We start from the raw sequence: 22,550 nt of genomic DNA, 5'->3' as shown, positions 1-22,550 counted from the left end.
GTTAGTCAGATGCACAAGGGGGTGCACGCGTCTGGAGATCATTTGCAGTGGCTTGAAGCCCTGGTGCACCCATTCTCCCTTCCTCTCTCTCTCTCTCTCTCTCTCTCTCTCTCTCTCTCTCCCCCTCTGCTTCTTTCTCTCTCTGTCACTCTCAAATAAATAAAGAAATAAAAAAATATATTGAACACTTTGGGGCTGGGAAGATAGGGTAGCAAGTAAAGTGCTTGCCTTGGAAACATGAGGACATGAGTTCAATCCTAAAATCCATATAAAACTGCTGGGCATGGCGGTGTACACCTATAAACCCACTGGTGGGAGATGGAGATGGGTGTGTCCCTGGGGCTTGCTGGCAAGACTGTCTAGCCTACTTGGTGAGTTCCAGGCCAATAAGAGAGCTTGTCTCAAAATCGAATGGACAGCTTTCCTAAGAATAACTTCTGAGATAGTCCTCTAGACTCCACATGTACATGTGCACGTGCACACATGTGTATACACACACATGGACACCACACACATATATGCAATAAAAAGTGCTGAGTTACTTTGGCAGAAGGCTAGCCTATTTTTGAAAGCCACAATTGCATGTGTGCCACATCTGTTCATCATGAACCAACTGGCTTCTGAAGTCAGTAAGGAAATCCTTGTGCACACAGGGTGGAATCTATCACCATAATGGTTGTCTGAACTCCTGTGCAGCTCCAAGATGTTGCAGAGTTGCTGAAACACTGACCACATCACAATAAAGGTCACCCCTGCCCACCCCCCCGTTTTTTTTGAGAGAGAGAGAGAAAGAGACAGACAGAGAGAGAATGGACACACTAGGCCTTCAGCCACTGCAATGAACTCCAGATGCATGTGCCCCCTTGTGTACATGTGCCATATTGCACACTAGAATCACTATGTGCCTGGCTTATGTGGGACCTGGAGATTCAAATATGAGTCCTTAGGCTTTGCAGGCAAGCGCCTTAACTGCTATCCATCTCTCCAGCCCCCCCCCCCCTTTTTGAATTTTTGAAACCAAAATATCAGAATGAAGTGAAACCTTATCTCTGGTCACTGAGTCTTCAAAAGCTTTGTTATCAGATGTATCTTCCCATTCTTTTCTTTGCTAGAAATCCCTTACTCCCCAAAGTGCAATAAAAGCCTAAAGTACCTGCTTAACATACAGCAAGTGTGACTTTCAAAAGAATGAAACCCATCTCAGGATCAACAAGCCACTATGACTACATGAAGGGTCATGACAGGGAACAGGATGGCCTTCTGGAGGCATGGTGGGATGTGGGGGTGGGCCTCCAGAGTCAGCAGTTAGATTAATTAGACAGGATCAGGATGGCCCTTAAAGGGAGGGACCTTAGGACGTCACACCCTCGCCATACCCACCCCACCCGGCCATGCCTATTTTAGCTTGCCCCACCTACGCCAGTCTTGGGATTTAGTGTTTGCCCATTTCACCCAACTAGATCTCTCCTAAGTATGCACCCTGCCCAGGTATGGGTGTATTTCTCCTCTAAGCCCAGGCCAAATGGCTGGGACAGCTGGTATAAATGTGCCCAGGTGGGATGATGCAAATTCTATATCCCCCTGGATCCACAGAGAGAATGGGCCATTTTTCCCCTCTCTCTTTGGAGCTGGCAACAACCTTTTTGGGTCTTTGGATGGGTAAGAGCTCTCTCCTACCCAGGAAGCCATACCAGGGTGAGAAGAGACACTGTTTTTCCTTTTATTACGGTCTTCACTTTTGATCTTTCTTGGAAGTGCATATTTTTAAAATCTTTTCTCATGTTTTTTTCCCCCTAATATCCATGTTCAGTTACATGGGCTCCTGGGCTTCACGTGGCCTACATGATCTTCTGGGCTCCATGTGATATACTTCTCTTCACCCCACTTATTCTTCCCTCACCTCCCAGTTTTCTCTCTTCCCTACTCCTTTGTAAGATCTGAATAAAATGTGGTATTTTAATAATCACTTTCTTGAATATGGAGTTGCCAATTCTTTGGTTAGTTTGCAGATATGGACTCAGGGCTTGGGGTTCTAGAAAGCACCCCACAACCCCAATTTCTTCCCTCCCTCCACTGTTACAGTGGGGATATGCAAGATAAGCAATCCAAGCCAAGGAGGAAGGTCCACGGTACCAAGCTAAGCAGCCTTGGGTGATCACAATTGAGAAGTTCCCTCCTGGAGGCAGGAGAGAACCTACACAATGCGGAAGGCTCAAGGCTCAGGAAGCTTATGCAACTCAGAATGCTAGAAGAGTCCTAAGAGGACACCCTCAGGTTATGTAAACAGAGACTGCTGGGGAAAGAGGCTTTCCAGCAGGCTAGGATGCTTGACTTTGTGCAAAGAGCTCCAGGCATGCAGACTGCCTGAGTCACCACCCGTGCTGGGGTGGACTTTTTGATGATGCAATTACCTTTGAGTCATCCATGTTCCTGTAAGTAACCCCTGAATAAACTCACTGGTTCACTAAGCTAAACTTGGATGGAATCGTTTCTTTGGTCTGTTGTTTAGGGTCCTATCTGAGTTGAAGAAGTATTTGTTCATGTGCCCTGAGGAGAAGATGTGACTGGGCAACTCAAGTTGGGTATGATGAATTGGTGATCAGTTTTTTTTTAAGACTACATGCTACCTTTAGTCCTAACATATCTACCTGATGAAAGATTCATTCAACGGAGCCCAGATCCATTGGAATTTATTCGGGATTCTTCACAATGCTGTAGTTCCAAGACAAACAGGAAATGCCAACTTTCCTCCTGATAGGATTCAGAGAATTTTGAAACGGAGCCATATCAAATATTAACAAGGTGACTCATTGGTGATTAAACCTGGGAGGCATCCCTGCTCCTTCTTTGTGCCATGTGTATTCTTTCATGCTCTCGACTGTTTCCAAGTCAAAAAAATTCCTAATCTTTTTTTTTTTTTTAAAAAAAAACAGTTCATTCTTCCTCCCTTCCCATCCAACATTAAACTCAAATTTTTGTCTGTGTAATAGAGCATATTTTTTAATAGGCTCCCTCATAAATGCGGGTAATACGGGTATAAATATAATTTAGTAATGAGGGTTTTTTCCCTTATCTTGGTTGATTATTGGTACTTCATGAAGTCTTGTGAATTTAAGTAAGCTAGGCTGAAATAAACAATCTGTATGCAAGGTAAAAATCCAGCAAGGGAGGAATTCCAAATCGTCTGTCAATGTGATGTGGAAATTAGTCATTCAGGAACGACTGCGGCTACGCAAGCCGGTCTGTCTGACGCAATGCGGAGAAAGACTATGTTGGGCGGTAGGGAAACAAATCTTCCTGCTCTCCCCACATTCTGTAGCTGAATATGATGAGCTGCTACCAGCTACCTCCCTTGAATCTGGTCCTATCTAATCACAGCTCAGCAATACTCACAGCAGGTGCCATCATCAGCAAACAGGGACTTCCAACTTAATTTGGCAATTACCTCACTAATGGTGACAATTCCATTTAAGCTGGAGCCATCATCTTTCATGGCAAATGTAAATGTGAGTTTGCCTTTAGGCAGAAATCACTGAATTTGGCCTGAAATGACCTCCCCTTTCAAGTTTAATCTTCAGATTCCTTTAAGAAGTGAGTTTCTACCCTTGCATGTACACACAAAGGAAGTTTCCTACAAACTCTGGGATGAAAAGACGTTACAGTGCTAGGGTATGGTGGTAAACCTTAATTTATCGGCTTCGTTAGAGATGAGCAAAGGCACCCCTATGTGTGTCTGTGGGGCCAATTCATTAGAGACTGAGGGCTCTTACAGTAAGTGACTTAGACCCTAGATGTATTTGTAACATGATGGGATTGTTGGGAAGTCATGAAAGGTAGGAAGTGGGGTTTAGTTGTAGGAAGTAGGTCATTGAGAGTATGTCCTTAGGGCTATAGCTTGCTGTGGCCCTTCCTGTACGGCTCGCTCTGCTTCCTGTCCACCAGGAGACACTGTATCTCTTCCACCACATGCTCCTGCCGCCGTGATGTTCTGTCCAAGCACATGGGGTTAAGCAGCCATGGACTGAACCCTCTGAAACCAAGAGGTAAAATAAATCCTTTCTCCTTTGAAATTGTGTTTGCAGGTTCAGAGCCCTGTGAAAGTAATATGTGGGGTTACTAGAGTAGCTTTCCAACACTAGAATTCTAGATGTCCTTCACCTTCCCATGCACTCCCAGGAACCACTGTTGTAATAGCAGCCACTCCCTTCTTTCTCCAAGCACTCTTGGTGCCCAGGACGGTGCACTGTGTGCACGCCATCTGCTCTGGTGTTCGGCATGTGCCTACCTGCTCCACCCGCCACAGGAGCTCCTTCCTCTGCTGCTCCCACTCCTGCCGCTCCCTGTCCAGGCGCTCAAGGAGCTCCACCTTCTCGCGGTTCCAGTTCTTCTCACTGTGATGCATCTGCCAGCGGAGGTCCATGACCAGGCTGTGGCTGTCGGCCAGCAGCTTCTGGTGCACCTCCCTCTCCTTCTTCAAGGCCCCTTTGCCCTCTGCAGTGGAGTCGAGCTCTCCCAAGCTTTTCTCAGTCTTCTCTTCCAGCTGCCAAGGAGAAAAGACTTAGGAATGGCCCTCTGTGCCAAGTTTGGCATTGGAAGAAATAGGAAGCTGAGCATATTTACACATGACCCCTGGAAACACACTTAAGACTGATCTCGTAGAAAAAAAGGAATATTGGAGCCTTTAATCCCAGCATTCAGGAGACAGAGGGAAGAGGATCGCTGTGAATTTGAGGCCAGCGTGAGACTATATAGTGAATTCCAGGTCAGCCTGGGCTAGAGCAAGATGCTGCCTTGAAAAAAAATTACACACACACACACACACACACACACACACACACACAGTATATATGGAGGGAGGGTGAGAGATAGTGAGCAAGAGAGAGAGCCTAAATTAAGGATATTTGACACACATAGTACAAGAAAGTGCTAGGCTTGCTGCTGGGAGATAAAAGCCACCAACAGTGTGAATAAGCAATGGATTCTGCAAGCTACAAAATCAATCAGCCAGGCAAGATGTACACACTGGTGTAATAGTGGCACACAGGCTATGGGGGTAGTCAACTGCTCTCTGATTGGATATGAGGCCTGCTCAGTAGGTGGGAATTTATACCTGGTACTTACAGCCAAGTCAGAAGCACATGGCTTGGAAGGTCATAGACCCTAAAGAGACAATTCCACTGTACTTTGGCCAAAAGGAGAGGTTTGTCTATTAAAATCTTCTACAGCTCTGTTTTTTTTTTTCCCCTTTGATCAATGCTGTTCTAACTCTTGCTTAGAGAACCTACTTTTTACAAATGATGGTGAATCCTGGAGAGGCCTAGGACCCATCCAAATGACAAGAAAACTGACTGCTTAACATGGTACAAGTCATGTCTATCATACCAGCCAGAGGAAGTGGCAGATTAGATATGTGTGCTCCTCTCACTGCTAGCCAGAGAACTGTCTCCAGGGAGATGGTGGTAGATGCTAAGGAGACTCAAAGTTCATCAAAGAATAAATTAAGAGGCTGCTGAGAGCTCAACACTAAGAGTGACTTCTAACATACCCTCCAAGGATGAGGGAATATTGCTGGAGATGGGGTGGACAGAATGTAAAAGCTACAAGATGGGAAGGTGTACTGTGAGGCACTGTCCTCCCCATAGGAATCAACTGGTGCATTTATGACCCCACAGTGACTACTGATCCAGCCACTGAGGAGGGCCCTCAGTGGAAGGGGTGATGGGGGAGACAAAAGAGCCTAACCTGATGGGCAAATGACCAACTGGCAACATCAAGGCCAGTCTGGGCTATGAAGCAATACTCTGAAAGAGCTCAGTTAACATTCTTAAGATGTGTAATTCAAAAACCCTACTAAAATTCATTGCCAATCATGTATGTCTAAATAGAAACTCTTAATTGTTTTGAAACCAGTAGTTCAAAGACTTAAGCCAGCCTGGATCATTCATACAGGCTTCTTTCAGATTTAATTAAAAACAAAGGTTTTATCTTGCATTGTTTTCCCCTGAGCCAGATATAGAATTCAGGATCTCACACATGTTAGGCAAGTACTTTTACCACTGAACTATATCCCCAGCCTTCCTTTTAAAATTTATTTTGAGATAGGTTTCAATTCACTAAGTTGCCCGGGGGCTGATCTCAAACCTGGGATCTCCCTGCCTTCGCTTACCTCATAACTGGAATTACAGACGTGTACCACCATGGCCAGCTAAGCAGAAAGTTCATGCCCAGCAGAGATGCCTAGGGAGTTAACACTAACCTCTCGACATTATACTCCACACTGCCCTGACTCTGAGAGTAGCTTGGACCTTCTTGGAGAGGTAACAGAGGGGAAAGCCTGGGCCTGGATCTGGGTGGGGTAGGAAAATTATCAAGAAAGCAGATGAAACAGGCTAGGCATGTCTCAGTATGTGTCCCTGTTTAGCATCACTGCATGTGCGTCTCTAGCCTAGTACACATCGTGACAGGCACCCCACATCAAGCTTCCGTCCTCTCCAGCCCAAGCGCTCTCTTTGCCCTGCTCCTGTCTCGGCACCATCTCCCAGTGCTCAACCTAAGAGCCATGCTCATTTACTTGCAGCTTCCTAGCATCCACTTAGTGGGTCGGCTGCAGGTTTTGCTGTTTGTGTTGTGTTCAGATCTGCACCCTCCTTGTCCATTTCAGCGGCTGCTGCTTTAGCTGCATCCCTTTCTCCTCACACATGAGGTTCTCAATGGGCCAGGATTCTTCCTTTGCGATGTCCCCTTTAAGCCCCAGACATCCATGATCTTTTTGCCACGTGGCCATTACTATATGCCCTTTGAGATACGTTCTTGGTAGAGTTTCACCAGAGCTCTCCTAAGAGCTTGAACTAGGGCATGCCACTTGCTTGCTTTTGTCCCCCCATAGCCTTGTGAGCAAGCTGGTAGACACTTTCTACACGACTGCAAACAACAGACCTGGTCTGGATTGCCCCAGGGGCCCAGCATCCATCTGATAATTGTCTCCTTGATTGCTGGATGCTCAGCATTTGGAACAAGACTGGCTTAGGAATCAGCTCCAAAAACCAAGAGGTTTAGGATCCCCTGAGAGAAAGTATTTAACTTTTTGGTTTGCATTTAAGTAGTAGGGGGCCAAGAAAGGATAACAACAATGGATCGCTCACTCATCCTTGGCTACACAAATTGAGCAGACATAAGTGGTTTAGGCAGAGGATGCCCTCAGCCTGGTGCTACTTGGTTTCTGGGCTTGAAGTCCTAGCTTTGTTTCCTGGCATGTAGTGACTCTTTCCCTGAGGCTTCATTTGTAGTCAACAAGAGGCTCCTATGGAGCAAAGGTGAAAGTGGCTCACATCAAGAATGATGTAAAGAAGAGATGTCTCCCTTCTTTACCTACGCTTGTTTTTATGTTTTATTTTCATTTTTTTGAATGGGCACACCAGGACCTTCAGTGGCTGAGAAATGAACTCCAGATGCATGCGCCCCCTTGTGGCGCATGTGCAGCATTGTGTGCTTACATCACTGTGCATCTGGTTCACATGGGACCTGGAGATTTGAACATGGGTTCCTAGGCTTCACAGGTTAGTGCATTAATAGCTAAGCCATATCTCCAGCCCTGTTTTTGAAAATATTTAGCTTTCCCCCAGCCCTTTCCATATTTTTGAAGAGGTTTAACAGAATCTCATGGGATAGCAACCTGATGCATTTCTCCTCCATAGCTCAGTTTGCAGGCTGGGTCCTAGGATGAACAGAGTATCTGTCTACTAAAAGCCCTATAGCTAGCTCATTTCATGAGCTTGGCCTGGAGGGCTCTGACCTTGACTCTACACAGGACTGCTAGCCTAACAACACTGGCCCAGAAGACAATGCAAACGAACTTTGTGGGTATTTGGGACCGGGTGGCAGCGAAGGTGAACTTGGGGTATCTGTGGACAGATGGAAGCACAGGTAAGCCTGGGGGTACTAGGAGAGCTGTTTCCTTTGGGCATGGCAGGCCCTTTTCATCTTTGATTGAGGTGGAGGCTATTTAAACAACATCTCTTTTCTGGGCAATATTTTTTTTCTTTCATGACTGAGTCAATTCACGTAAAATTTTAGCTCTTTTATAGTTTGCCTCATGTCAGAGCCTAGAGAAGAGATGATCAGGAATACACCGTCTTTCTTCCTTCCTCCTCATGGCCTGGAAGCAACTGTGAGCAGCAGGTACTACAGGTGGGAGGTCTAGACAAGTGCTCAGCACTGACAGCTTCCTGCTATCTGAGCCAAACGCTCCTGGCTGGGCTAGAAAGTCACTCTGGAGGCAGATCACTTGGGCCCTTCCCACCCTAGCATTAATCGACTCAACTGAGCCAAGCAGCCTTCTTTTAGGCCTCAGTTTCTCTTGGGGTAAAGAAGACTGGACTTGAGGATGTTTTCAAAACATTTAGTGGAAGCTCTGATCAATTATGTTGAAAAACAGATTGGGCTGGAGAGATGGCTCAGCAGTTAAAGGCACTTGCTTGCCCAGTAGCCTCATAAAACCAGATACACATCTGGATTTCATTTGAAGTAGCAAGAGGCCCTGGTGAGCCTCTGTCTCTCCTTCTTTCTCTCTCTTATTCTCCCATGCTTGCTGCTTGCAAATAAATTAAATATTTTAAATACATATACAAAGGACCACATGTGTCCCCTTTTTTAGAGGCCACCAAGCCATCATCTATTCTGATGGCTTTCTGCTGTCTGAAATTAAGTCAGCTGGACACAGTGACAGCTACACCCTGTCGGTCCTTTGATGGGGCTCCTCTGCACAGCTTTGTGTAGTGCCGATATGTAAATGCAATGATAAATGCTGCTTGGTGAAGATGCATTTCATCCTTGGGAGAGAGATTACATGGGAACAGGGGGCCTTGTGAAAGACTGAACACTTTAAGAAGAGTCACAAGCACTTGCTCCTGTCCCTGCCTCTGGACTAGGGTTGCTACAGCAAAGCTAACTGTGCCTGACGGGGTGGGATTGCGGGTGGATGGAGTAAGATGGACCCGTGAGGCAGGTACCTGTTCCAGACGGCACTTGAGCACAGCCCATTCCACATCCCAGGCAGCTTTGTCACTGGCATACTGCTGCTGCAGACGCAGCCTGGCATGCTCATCCTCCCGAAGCTCAGAGCGGAAGTCTTCCAGCAGGGCCTTGAGGGCGTTGAAGAGCTGCTGGTTTTCTACCACCTATGGGAACACAGAGTCAGGCTAGGCTGCTTCACTGAAGAGTGTCCCTTAGGTGGGAGATGGAGGGCCTGGGCAGTCAGGTGATGCTAGAGCCACTTCTCAGTGGGGCAGAGTGGGTGAATGACAGCAAGAGATTCCGGGGTTACACAGATGCCTCCTAAGGCTAAGACTGAAAACCTGAGGCACACCTAGCCTTGGCATTGGGCAGGTATGTTCAGAGGTTGGCTCACACTGTGAGCACCTGCAGCAGAGGTGCTTTGGGCCCTGAGAAGTGGAAACATGGAAGGGTCAGAAGCCCACAGGGATCCCCTGAAACCAGGATGCCAGGATGCTCTGTGGGACTTCAGAGCTGACCTGGGCTGGCCGCTTTGTCATGGGATGCAGACATGAGATCACATATAGGTTCACCTTCACATACACCATCACTAATTCCAGCTATCGAATTAGAAGGGAATGCACGAGGGCTTAGAGACTCTCATAAACACAGAGTGGTCATACTCTGACTTATGATTACTAAGAACTTATCAGAAGGACAAACATGGCTGTGGGTGCATGATGGGCTTTTGATGGTTCATAATTGACATCAAGAGTGAAATCCTCAATCTACTCTTGTAGTCTTTGTTGCAGTACATTGAGATTAAACTACAGGCTCCTCCATCCTCAGTGTTCACCTCACTAACCTCACGCATAGCAACCACCTCCCCACCATGGCCACCACTGACCCTCCCTCACACAGTGCTGGACACAGTCCTGTTTACATTAAGCAAATACATAGAGAACAGAGATTTTTTTTTTACTGTTTGCACCTCATATAAAAGACGTTATGCTTTCCAAACTCTGCCTAGTTTTCTGAGGACACATCTCAAAGCTGAGATTTCTGTCTTATTATCTGTCAGTGTGGGCATTATATCAGAAAGCTTGGTATATAATGCCTGTAATGCCAGTACCAGGGATGCTGAGGCAGGAGGATCACAAGTGCTAGATCAGTCTGGGCTATACAATGACACCCTATATTTTGGAAAATGGAAGAGGCAAGAGGGGGAGAGTAGCAGGGAGGGGAGTAGAAGGAATGGAAAGGTTTGTCTGAATGAATAAAACATAAGAAATAATAATAATGCTACCTTGGTAATGCAAGCCATGTGGCCTGTTTCTTCCAATTAGACAAAAAAAAAAAAGTACCAAAAGTGCATTCTGGGGCTAGAGAGATGGCTTAGCGGTTAAGGCCTGCAAAACCAAAGGATCCTGGTTCGATTCCCCAGGACACACATAAGCCAAATGCACAAGGGAAGCAAGTGTCTGGAATTCATTTACAGTGGCTGGAGGCCCTGGCACGCCCATTCTTTCTCTCTCTATCCCTCTCTATCTCTCTGCCTCTTTCTCTCTCTCTCAAATAAATAAACTATTATTTTTTAAAGGGCATCCTGGACTCTCGGGTGGTTTCAGGGCATTCTTGTTTGGTTCATTATGAAGCAGAAGGAATAAAATCTCTGCAGGCTCTGCCCCATGCAGGGAAGCTCTCTACCACAGAAGTGCAGAGCTCATCCTCAAACAGAAGTCCTGGCACTCAGGAAAGTCATTCAGTGCCCTGTTTAGCATATACATAGGGTCCCAGCTCAAATTCTGCTCTTATAAGATCTCACTCCTCAGAGACACTTATAAAACCACAGAGATAACTCACTGACATTCAGAGAAAGTTGACTGACATGGAAAAAAAATTTAGAATTCTTGGATACAATCCTTAGATGCAGTTGAAATAGAAATGAAAACTTCTTCACTGAGAATAATAAATCGAAAATAGTTGCCCCCTTAGTTTACCTCCCTGAACCAGATGCAGTTAATATTTGATTTGGTAAGGTGTATTTGTTGAAATTTATTGCTCTTTGATACATCTGACCTTGAATACCAATATTTACTTGAAAGGGCATTTACAGTAAAATGCATTTAATATTTGGAAAATCCGGTAGATATAGAACTTTCTAAAACTCTACATAGTAACATAAAATATAAACATTTCCACTGCTCATGGAGACTGATCCTGATAAACCAAGTAAAATGGTAACAAACACAGAGCAGTTTCTTAAAACATAACATCAATGGCTGGAAAGATGGATCAGCAGTTAAGATGCTTGCCTGCAAAGCCTAAGGACGTGGGTTCGATTCCCCAGTGCCCATGTAAAGCCAGATGCACAAGGTGGTGCATATGTCTGGAGTTTGTTTGCAGTGGCTAGAGGCCCTGGTAAACCCAGTCTCTCTCTGTCTCTCTCTCGATTCCCCTCTCTCACAAATGAAATATTTCAAAAACTCAACATCAAAAATACTTTAAAATTAAAAATATTAAGACAAGGCATATAAGTACTGTCCAATAACTCATAAATATACACCTTCACATAGGAGTTGAAAATGATATACTTTATGAGAGACTTGTTATTTTCATCATTGGATCTTTACATTAAATAAAACCACTGCCTTTTGAATCAAATGAAATTCAAGCATAAAATAACCATCATAGTTTTGAGCTAGTTCTTGGAATAGTCACTTAATTTCCATGGAAGAAAGCAGAGAATCATATAATACATTCTTAAGTGTAATCGATCGCTTTCTATGAATCTCAAGTCGCATATGATCTCAGCCTGTGCTATTCTCAACCATGCACCACATAATTGCTAATAACACTGAGATCAGAACTTTGAAGCCCTTTTGCAGATTGAAAATTTGGTTTCTCTGGAAGCAAATCAAGCACTTTTTGGCAACAGCAGATATACTGGGTTCAATAAAATTAAGCCCTAATATTTTTATGCACATTTGGGTCCGAGTCATCAACATACTATCCAATGATTCCAGACAATGTTAATCACCATGGAACGGACTCCAAAACTGCTTTGGGGTGAGGCTAGCCCAACCCAGCAAGTGGGCCCAGAGAATCAACGCCACTGGTACTTGTTACCACACTCACCCAGGAGCAGTACATGGCATGACAGAAGGCCAGCAGGGCCTTCTGCCAGTAGTGCCCACCAGCTAAAATGGACATCCACATCGATACTTCTGAACACTCAGAATGAGCCAAGGGTGGTCATGAGTTTTCTAAGTGATTTTTATGTACATGTATAAATCCAGCAACTACAGTTGCTAACATTGTTTCCTATGGGCCAGAACATGTGGTAAACTATTTATCTATATGACCTCCTTATATTTTGTATCAATCCTGGGTGGATTTTAGAGAAGAGGAACTGAAGTTTGAAGGACATCAGGTACTACTGAGGTGTCACTGTTAAGAAAGAAACTAGACCACAATTCAGGTCTGTCCCTACTAAGACCAGAAAAACCAAGCTAGGAATATTTAAATTCAGACATCATACCTTGACAAATATATATATATATATATATATATATATATATATATATATACACATTTCTTTTTTTCTTTGCCATGGGGAAGCCACCTCATCTCTGGAAAACTAATATCTCACACAGAAATAAGAGTGAGCCACCCTACCAAAATGTTACAGTCCTACCTCACTTGTGTCCTGGTGGTACCCCTTGCTGGGATAGGTTTTGGGGTCAAAAGATGACCTAAAGCAGCCAAGAAGCAAACAAAGGAGCTGGTCCACTTAGATTTCTCCACCCTGAAAATCATATGGAAATAGAGCTTTCTGAGCCTTTTATGCTAGGCCCCAGCTATGCAACATTTTAGCTTGTACAATTACGTACAGGCCAGTTTAAACTCAGGGGGAAAAAAAGAAGTTCTAATCTCTTCAGGAGCCCACTGGTGTGTTTTCTAGCAAAGAGCAGGATGAGCTAGCTTTACTGTTTTGTCTTCTTCCATCTAAGGGCACTCCAGTCCTGCACAGCTCATCTCTCTTGGATGAGGCTTCAATTATTCCTAAGGTTGAGACCTGAGCTCTAAGGGGGTCATACTTCATGACAGGTTCAAGGTTGCCCTTTGCTGGGGTCAGGTCACTTCACATGTCTGTAATAAATACTATTCATAGAAGGTGACAAAGGAGCTAAGCATAAGGTGACATGTCAAGATGTTTGTGATACCATGCCAGCTTATTTCTCAAAATCATAGATTTCCGAGGCATGTGAATCTGGTGTAACCATAACTCTGTGAAAGAGTGAAACCACCATCAACTGCCTGGCTCACCTCAGAGCTGTGAACTTGATGGACATGTTTATTCTAAGGGTGACTGACCCACGAAAAGCCAGTTACAAGATAGAGGCGATGAGTTCTACCTCTTATTTATTTTGGCTATTCACATAGGTTGGGGGGGGGGGGTTCTGCCATTCTGGGGGACCTATCCCAATACTTATCTCATATGTGTCATTTCTACTTAACACACACAGTATTTAATCAAAGCAAAGCCTCCTCTACTGGCAGGAACCCCAGTGTGAGATTAGACAGAAATGAGACATCAATGCATCAGCAGCATTTTCATAAATGAGCCATTTGTTATCCTTCCCTTCATTGGGAACATAGAGATTTTAAGATTCTTTTCTAAATCTGTCATCTGCCTACAGATGAAAGAGAATGGGCCATTGAGACTGGCCCAGAAAGAATAATCTATGACAGAAGCTTTCAAAATAATACACATCTTTACGCAGAAGTCATTCACCCTTTGGCCAAGAATGTTCTGGGTGATCTTGGTTAGGAGGACTCTCTGCCTATAAATCCACAAAATTTTCACCAATAGCTCCCCTAAAATAAATATGGGTATATAAAAGCACATTAGTGAGACTCATCTTTAACCGGTTTTAAACACTAGAATGATCAGCTCCTGAGCAAGGTAACCAAGGCAGGGCTGATGAAAATCAGGTGGCCGTTTGGGAAGAAACCACTGACTGGTGAGGTTTAGACCTTTACCACCTGGTGTGGAAGGTGCACCATAAACTGCTGGCCATGGTGAATTCTGGAAGGGGGGATGGGAGTGGAGAAACATTCATCAGTTACCTTGGGTACACATGGGCTTTCACATTGCATGTGTGCTGTTTTCAGAGAAGACAGTAGCAAATATACAATGAGAATCAACTGTGTCATGATCCTGTGCTCTGATTTTGCTCCTTTTATACTGCCAGCATCACATCTAGTAAAGTTTTAACAAGGCGTAGAGCCTAAAGCACAAGCCACAGTATAACACACAAATTTGAGCTGGAAACATTATCTAAGCTCAAGTGGGGGTTTAATATAAAGTGCCCCCCCCACCCCATAGCCTCATGTATCTGTGACTAAGCCTCATTCTCAGTGCTCATACCCCAGTGCTGGAGTCAAGTTGGGAGGTGGAGCCTTGTTGGAGAAGGTGGAGTTGCTGGGGGCAGGGTTTAGGGTGTTATAACCCTACTTCCCTTGCCAGAGCTAGCTCACTCTTGCTTTTACCTACCAGCTGCTGTAGCAAGATGTGATGTCCAGCCTATGCTCTGCCATGCCATGGTAAAACTCCTCTGCCCCAAGACTGTAAGCCAAAATAAACCCTTTCCTCCCATCAGCTCCTTTTAGTCCAGTGTTTGGTTCCAGCAACAAGGTAACTATTACAAGGGGGCTCCCTCTCCCCTCTCCCTTATCCTTATCCCTCCTATCTCCTCTCCCATCCCCATTCTCTCAGGGGATGCACCCAGGGCCTCGGGCATGCTACACAAGAGCTACAATAATAAGCTACATCCTCAGTCTGCAGTTTTCTTGAGACATCTTGGACCCTAAAACTTAGCCCAGCAAGGGACACCCTAAGTCACACAGCAGCAGATGGAGCCTTAAAGATAAACATGAAACCAAATTCTGAAAGCTCTTGCTATGAATATTATGTTAGGATCTCCATATTTACACTTAGTTGCTTCACTAAAAAGTAGAAATTATGTCACATCCCTAAGTGAAAGAGCAATTTCTCTTTTCATTAATTATTTAGATGCCACAGGTCACAATCCTGGCACCATGAATCACCTGTGTTTCAGCCCTTGGTTTCAGGGATTACTAAGAGGTAGGAAATGCAAACGCAGCCTTAGGAATGCTGGCCTCAAATGCCCAGTGCAGCGGCCAGCAAGCAGCTCAGAGCTTGAGGAGAATTGTGCAGCTGGATCTCACATGCTCTCAGCCTTAGCTCTCCCAGGCGGTGAGGGCAAATGAAAGCGTCCACTGTGCCCAAGAACAAGGTCACCGCTCTGGGGCTGCGTAACTAAAGACTGGGAAATAGGGAGCATTTGTAGAGCCAAATGTTTGCCAACCTGATAATTGTTTTCTGACCTGTAACCAATGTGGGTGGTATATGTAGTTTTCTAAGCTTGTCTGGACATGATAAATGTTGCCATCGACAGCCTTCCACTTTGAGAATGTACGATAGGACACTCAGGTCAAAGACAGAGGCCTGAGAAATTTGGTTATTTGCTCACTCAGCCTTGGGAAAGCAGTTTGGCCATATTTCCCATGCTGCTTCTCACCCCTTGAGGCTCTCCCAGGTTTGAAGAGGCCCCAGGCTCTGCGCTGAGGCTCTTGAAGATGCACACACTGGCTCTTGCATCCAGACTGTCCAGCTAATACCCAGGCCACTCCCAGAGAGGCAAACCTTCTCATCAAGAACGTTCCCTCTCAGTGAGCCAGCTGTCACGTACAGTAGAGCTCATTAATCTTCTGTCCTCAGACGTATGGCACTGTGCAGACAGCTCTCCTGTCACTGCTGCTGGTGGAAGGATTCAGTCAAAGGCAAACCTCATTGGGCCTGCACACTGCCCCATCAGCCCAGCCTATACCGTATATAGTGGGAACTCACTCGTCCACCCCACTTTTAAGGGTGATCACTGGAGACAAGGGGAGATAAATGTTAAATCATGCTGAATGTACAGTTTCAGCAGAGTTATTTCATATTATTTCCCAACCCAAGAGTAACATTTTCCATGACTATTTAAAAACTCAGATGTGTTACTTCTTTTCAGCTTTCTTTCTTTCCCAAAGCATTTGGATGCACGCATGGGAAACGTGGCAGGTCTTGTGTCCAAGTGGCAATCAAGGGACATCACAGAGGGACTGACTGAGAAAAATCTCTCTCTCTCCCCACCTTTTTCTTTTTGAGGTACGGTCTCACTCTAGCCCAGGCTGACCTGGAATTCACTCTGAAATCTCAGGGTGGCCTTGATTTCAAGGTGATCTCCTCCCTCTGCCTCCCAAGTGCTGGGATTAAAAGCATGTGCCACCACGCCTAGCAGAAAAATCTCTTTTAAAAGCAATAACATCCCTAGATTTTAAGGCATTATTTATAATTGGTAACATTTTAGTTCCTAACTAGACCACTATTTGAAAGCTTATTCTATGACCTAGAATCTCCTCAGAGACCTGGGCAGAATGATGCACTCCTAACAACTGTGAAGAGGGGTTCCTTTGAAAGTCACCTCCTTCCTAAATCACATTATTTAGGGAAAATGAAAGTGGGAAGGAGTACAAAGACAACACGTCAAATATATGTATGGAGAAGTACAATTGGGAGAAAAACCCAAATATCTCATGAGCCCACACTGCTCCTTCTCATCAAGAACTGGGCCAAAGTCGTGATGACAGCTTTTTCCCACTTGCCCCACATGGCTCTGGGCAGAGGGGCCAGGCAAAAGAGGAATAGCAACCGCACAGGACAATGTGGGGGGAGTCCTGAGCAGTCTGGGGTGCCCAGCACCGATGCCCTCCACATAGCATATAGATAGCCCTGGGCGGGGGCTCCAGTCTTTCCTTAGGAGCTCTCTGAGAAGGAAAGGAGGTTCACAGAGTAGTCAGAAGTCCCTTCCAGAACCTTAAGTCTCCACATCTAACATTACTATCACTTTATACAAATGCATAAAAAACACAACCCAACCAACCTTGTATGATCAATGGTATTTTCTGATTTTTTAAAAATTTATTTGCAAGGAAAGAGAGAGAGAATATGAATGAATAGTAAGAGTCTGGGCACACCAGGGCTTCTGGCTGCTGCACCAAGCTCCAGACATAGGCACGACTTTGCATATCTGGCTTTATATAGAGTCAAACCCAGGCCAACGGGCTTTGTAAGCAAGCATCTAACTACTTAGCCATCTTCCCCCTTCCCCTCCTCATCTTCTTCCTCCTATTCCTCCTCCTCCTTCTTTAGTTTATTAAGCAAGGTGTATGTCTGTGGTGCTTAGTGACACTAATAGTCACTTAGTAACATTGAACTATCACTTCTTTTTATACATGCTGTGATTCTGCCGCCTCCACCAAGGTATCTTCGTATATTTTTATTTGCAGCATTTTGTTCCAAGTAGCAAAAAGAAACTTGACATACTTTATGCATGCTGGGAATTTAGACAAAGAACATTTGTTCTTTTCTTCTTATAAACTACGTTATCAATGATGTTGGCAATGACTGCTCAGCTAGATAATGACAAAAGAGACTTACAAGGTACTTTTTCTGCCTGTGAAAAGAACAATGCACTCAGTATTCTCTCTTCTTTGGAAGAACAGTCAACCATTAAGAGTACATAGAATCAGGCTGGAGAGATGGCTTATCAGTTAAGGCACCTGCCTGCAAAGCCTAAGGACCCAGGTTTGATTCCCCAGCACCCACATAAGCCAGATGCACAAGGTGGCACATGCATTTGGAGTTCCTTTTCAGTAGCTAGAGGCCCTGGCATGCCCGTCCTTTCTCTATCTACCTCTTTCTCTCTCTCTCAAATAAATAAATTTTTTTTTTAAGAGTCTAGTGTCCAGCATTTGGGAGGAAGAGGTAGGAGGATTGCCATAAATTCAAGGCCAGCTTGGGCTACAGAGTGAGTTTGAGAGGTTAAAATGAGATTCTTACCACCCTTCCCCAAGGGGAAAAAAAAATCTATTTAGGAGCATACTGATCATTTTTTCAGGTATTTTATTCTTTGTAATACCAACCTATTGGGCCACAAGAGGGATATACTCAATAGATGTGATCTTACTATGGTCCTCAGGTACATGGGTAAACCAAATGAATAAATGAGCTGATACTAAGGTGGAAGAAAGACTGCATACTGTGATTTATAGCAAAAAAAAAAAAAAAAACATCATAGAGAGCAGTAGGTGGCCAAGAGAGTCAAGTGAAGGACTTTGTGTAGCCAGGATCTCCAGCACCTGAAGTGAGATGACAGAAATGCAGATCAGAATCACCCCCTCTCCTGCAGTAGACAGAATGGTGAGCTTAAATCTAAGGCACCTACCTGCCTGTTGACTGAACCCCCATCCACAATCTGCAGCCGCGATCCCTGCTCAGTGATCTGCACGGGGGGGCGTGAAGTGTGTTCCCCGGTTGGAAAACTACAGCGTCGGTCACCATCTTCTCTGTCTGGCCCATCTGTCTGGTGACTCCCTTGGACTCCCAGCTCAGCAAGCCCTGGGAGGGTCTCTGGATGCTCACTCTGAAACCAGCACATATTATAATCACAGATCTGCCCTTTTTCTTTTTTTTGAGGTAGGGTTTTGCTTTAGCCCAGGCTGACCTGGAATTTACTATGTAGTCTCAGGGTGGCCTTGAACTCAAGACAATCCTCCTACCTCTGCTTCCCAAGTGCTGGGGTTAAAGGCGTGTGCCACCACACCCGGCTCTGTTTTTTTTGTTTGTTTGTTTGTTTTTAAAGAGAGAGTCTCCATATATTGCTAAGATAGCCTCAATCTCTTGGTCTCACACAACTTTCCTGTTTCAGACTCTGGAGAAGCTGGAGCTACAGGGCAATTGACAGGGTGACTGCTCATTTTATGCATTAGCAGATTCTTTTCTCTCTCAGTTTTCCCCTTAATATGTTCATTTTGGCCATTTCATTCATTAGCACTTCCTCCATTTAAAGTGGGTGCTTGAAATATTAGAAAAGAGAAATTTTAGTTCTTATAAATTACCACTTCACCCAGCTACAGTTTGACAAATGAGAAGAGAAGTAATTTGAGTAATTTGGTCAACAGGAAACCTTACAATTATGACCGGGCTTCACTTCACAATGCTTTTCCAAGTCACAGATACTTGGAAGCTGGTTGAATTAATTTTGAAAGACTTTCCTCACTCTAAAGAAAGAGAATTGCCACTCCCAGGATAGCTTAAAATTATATACACTGAGGCTGAAGAGATGGCTCAGTGGTTAATGGCACTGGTTTGCACAGCTTGCAGGCCCAAGTTCAATTCCCCAGTACCCACATAAAACCAGATGCATAAAGTGACACATGCATCTGGAGTTCCTTTACAATGCCAAGAGGCCCTGGCATGCTCATTCTGTCTCTGCCTCTCTCTCTCTCTGTCTCTCCTTGCAAATAGTAAAATATTTAAAATTACATATACTGTTCACTAGAGTGACAGGCAGACATGAAGCATTCAGGGGCTCAAAAGAAACCAGCTACTCATCTCGATGAAGCAGTTGACTGGGCAGTTTGGGGTGTTGTTACACAAGATGCCCAGGCCAGTATGAAGTGGTGCAGGTCAGAGCCCATGGAACTGCAGGTCACTCTGACTTTGGTAATAAAAAGGCATTTAGTTTCAGGCATGGTGGCACATGCCTATAATCCCAGGAGTCAGGAGACCGAGACAGGAGGACCAAGGTAAGGGCCAGTCTATGCTACATAGCAAGACCTTGTTTCAAGAACAAAAACCTAGCTGGGCATGGTGGTGTATGCCTTTAATCCCAGCACTCAGGAGGCAGAGATAGGAGAATTGTCATGAGTTCAAGGCCACCCTGAGACTACATAGTGAATTCCAGGTCAGCCTGGACTAGAGGCTTACCTGACCTCGAACGACACCCAAAAAAAAACCCTAAACAATTCAGTTGTAAAAGAAAATAAATAAATAGTCTGTTCTGGTGCTATTCCAATGCTGGGAATTGAGACTCAATGGGATAAACATTTAATTCAGAGGTGACAAAGTAAATACATGTGAGGCTTAGAAGAGACCATGCTAAAACCGAATGCCATGGGCTGTAGCCTCCGGGAACATGACTGCCAGGAGGAGGCGAGCGAGCGTGTGAGCACCAGCGCTCATGAGCCAGCACGGTTGAACGAGACAGCAAAGGACCTCAGAGCGACGGCTTCAACACTGTATGCACCAACACCCAAGAGGATGAGCGCAAAAGCTTGGTCCTAAATGGAACTACAGACATTTTCAGAACTAGGTCCAAGTATGGTGTGTGACTCTTGGTTTGATGTACACCTGGCAGGCCATTCCATTTTCATGGCTTGGATTAAAAATAATTGAAAAACACTATAATTGAAAACAGGGCATGAACTTGACGGGAGTGTGGGCGGGGGCGGCCTTACCTCGGCGAACTCCTCTCCTCCCTCCTCCATCGGCTTCCCTTGTCGCCAGTGCTTCAGCAGCCACCTGAGCTTGACGTAGAAGAGGAAGATGTTCTGCTTCAAGGACCGGAGCTCCTGCTGCAGCAGATTCTTCTCATCGCTCCAGGTTCTCTCGTGAAGGGTGTTCTGCAAAGCCAGGCTGTGCATCTCGAGTTCTTTCCACCTTAGTGCATAGAGGTGCTCCTCCTCCATCTTGAATGAAATCAAGAAGAAAGTGTGACAAGTAGGCAGTTCCAATTTGCCACCCAAACCCAAACAGGGGTCTCTAGAGAAGTCTGCCATCTAACTGAATCATGGTGTATGGGGGATGCCAACCATGGAAGCCCATGTCTGTGAAGGGTGATTACTGAATAACCTGATGTACAAGACCTCATGAATTTTGCAATTTATAAGCAAGTGCTATATCAAAGGAAAAGGATTATGGCCATTTTTCATTGTCAGTCTCTGACAGTGTTTTCAGATATTGCTAAACCCCCTCAGGAAAACCGTTTCTTGGACAGATGGTTTGCAACAGTCTCAGATGTCATTTAAGTAGATCTCATTTACCCCTCTGTGCCTGTGCTTGCCTCGCAGGGTGGCATTACAATGGCAGAGTGGAGAAGAATTCGAAAGACATCTCTTTTTACTTCCTAAGCCCTGCTCCCCATAAGCCCTGGAAGAGAACACTGCCATAATGCTGGAAGGTTAGAGCAGCTAGACCAGAAGAAATTCCTCTGAGTGCACGTGTATAGCTGTGAGCAAAGAGAAAAGCAAGTGTGGTAACCTTCTTCCACACTTCAGATGTAACATTCCTAGTAGACATGCACTTCTCTCAGGACAATGAGAGCGTTGCTGAAAAAGAAATGATCTTCCATCTCAATACTGAGTTCCTGGAGCTTTGCTCATTTATAGTGTGTTCTGGGCTGTTCATTGATTCATTTGAGGCAGAGTCGCACTATGTTCCCTAGACTGGCCTCCAGCTCCTGCCTTGAAGCAATCCTCCTGCTTCAGCCTCTCCTGGCTAACTTCATGGGTTATTTTATTCTTATTTTTGAAGTTTAGAAAGACTTATGGAATATCATAGCGCTTAAGAGAAGGAGAGAAGGCAAAGCTCCTGAGCGGGTATTCCCACTTCTTGTTTTTAAACACCTATGTGGAACTTTGCCAGGCAGCAAGCAATTATTATGTGCTGATACAAAGGAAGAGGGTGCAAATAAACTCTGATTGTGCAGATAAAAGCTCAAGAATAATATTCATTGAGGCTAAAGTGACAGAGGAAATCAAAGACTTTGTACCTCAGACCCAAGGAAGAGTTAGAATGGAAGCTTTGCCTCTGACAGCTGTCCTCCCCTGACTGACCACTTCATCTTATGCCAAAAGCAAAGCAGTAATTTTCTTCCCTAAAATACTAGATTAACTCCCAAGTACTCTGAGATTAGAACTATGATTGTGAGTGGCTTCCTGGCCTAGGGGTATGACCCCGCCACATACGATGTGTATAGAATTATGGCTTCCTGGGGTTGACGACATAGCCCATGTGTCAAGTGGAGGCCAGTGAGGACAGAGAGGCAGCTCTGGGAAGGTCCATGGGCATGTGCAAGGGCCCCTGCCCCAAAGCTGCTGTCTTGCTCTACATTGTACTTGAAATGGAAAGAACAAAAGAGGCATGACTTTATTCACACCTCCAAATCCCTCAGAGTTCCAATGCTGATGTCCTCCTGTGGACAGCACAGTGATGTCCTCCTGTGGACAGCACAGTGACCGGCTGGAGTGATGGCAGCCTGGTACACTGAAAATCCAGTGTCCATGGCTCCTCGCTTGCTGTACTGCCGCGGCCACTGACTCAGACAGAAAGCTCCAGCTTCCTCAGGATGAAAACAACAGCAGCTACTTCCAAGATGCCGTGGAAAGGCGTCAAGATTCGGGGCTGCGGCACCACCAAGAGATGCTCTCACACCCTTCAGTCCATTCAGGCCTTCCCGGCTTTCTGACTGGCCCCTACTGTTCCAGGTGCTCAGGTACCTCCTAAATGTCAAAGCTTGGTCCTTTGCCTTCTGAGATGTCAAGAGATACCTTCCCTTCCCTTCCCAACAAGCGGGGAAGACATCTGT

The 22,550-nt window shown here is 45.1% G+C and overlaps 1 protein-coding gene across 5 annotated transcripts in view; it reads right to left on the bottom strand.

Moving 5' to 3' along the window:
- Mtcl1 (microtubule crosslinking factor 1) overlaps window positions 1-22,550 on the bottom strand; it is a 138,133-nt gene that overhangs the window by 19,505 nt on the left and 96,078 nt on the right. For all 5 annotated transcript variants that reach the window (XM_045143903.1, XM_004662671.2, XM_045143904.1 and 2 more), the window contains 4 exons: window positions 20,422-20,652; window positions 18,348-18,545; window positions 9,009-9,176; window positions 4,286-4,540 (listed from right to left, as the gene is read on the bottom strand). In XM_045143903.1, coding sequence (XP_044999838.1) covers window positions 4,286-4,540; window positions 9,009-9,176; window positions 18,348-18,545; window positions 20,422-20,652 — 852 coding nt within the window. The remainder of the gene's footprint in view (window positions 1-4,285; window positions 4,541-9,008; window positions 9,177-18,347; window positions 18,546-20,421; window positions 20,653-22,550) is intronic.

The sequence above is a fragment of the Jaculus jaculus genome, chromosome 2, assembly GCF_020740685.1.
Source record: "Jaculus jaculus isolate mJacJac1 chromosome 2, mJacJac1.mat.Y.cur, whole genome shotgun sequence".
NCBI lineage: Eukaryota > Metazoa > Chordata > Mammalia > Rodentia > Dipodidae > Jaculus > Jaculus jaculus.
Note: the sequence above shows the minus strand (reverse complement) of the source record. Positions and strands in the feature narration are given on the sequence as shown.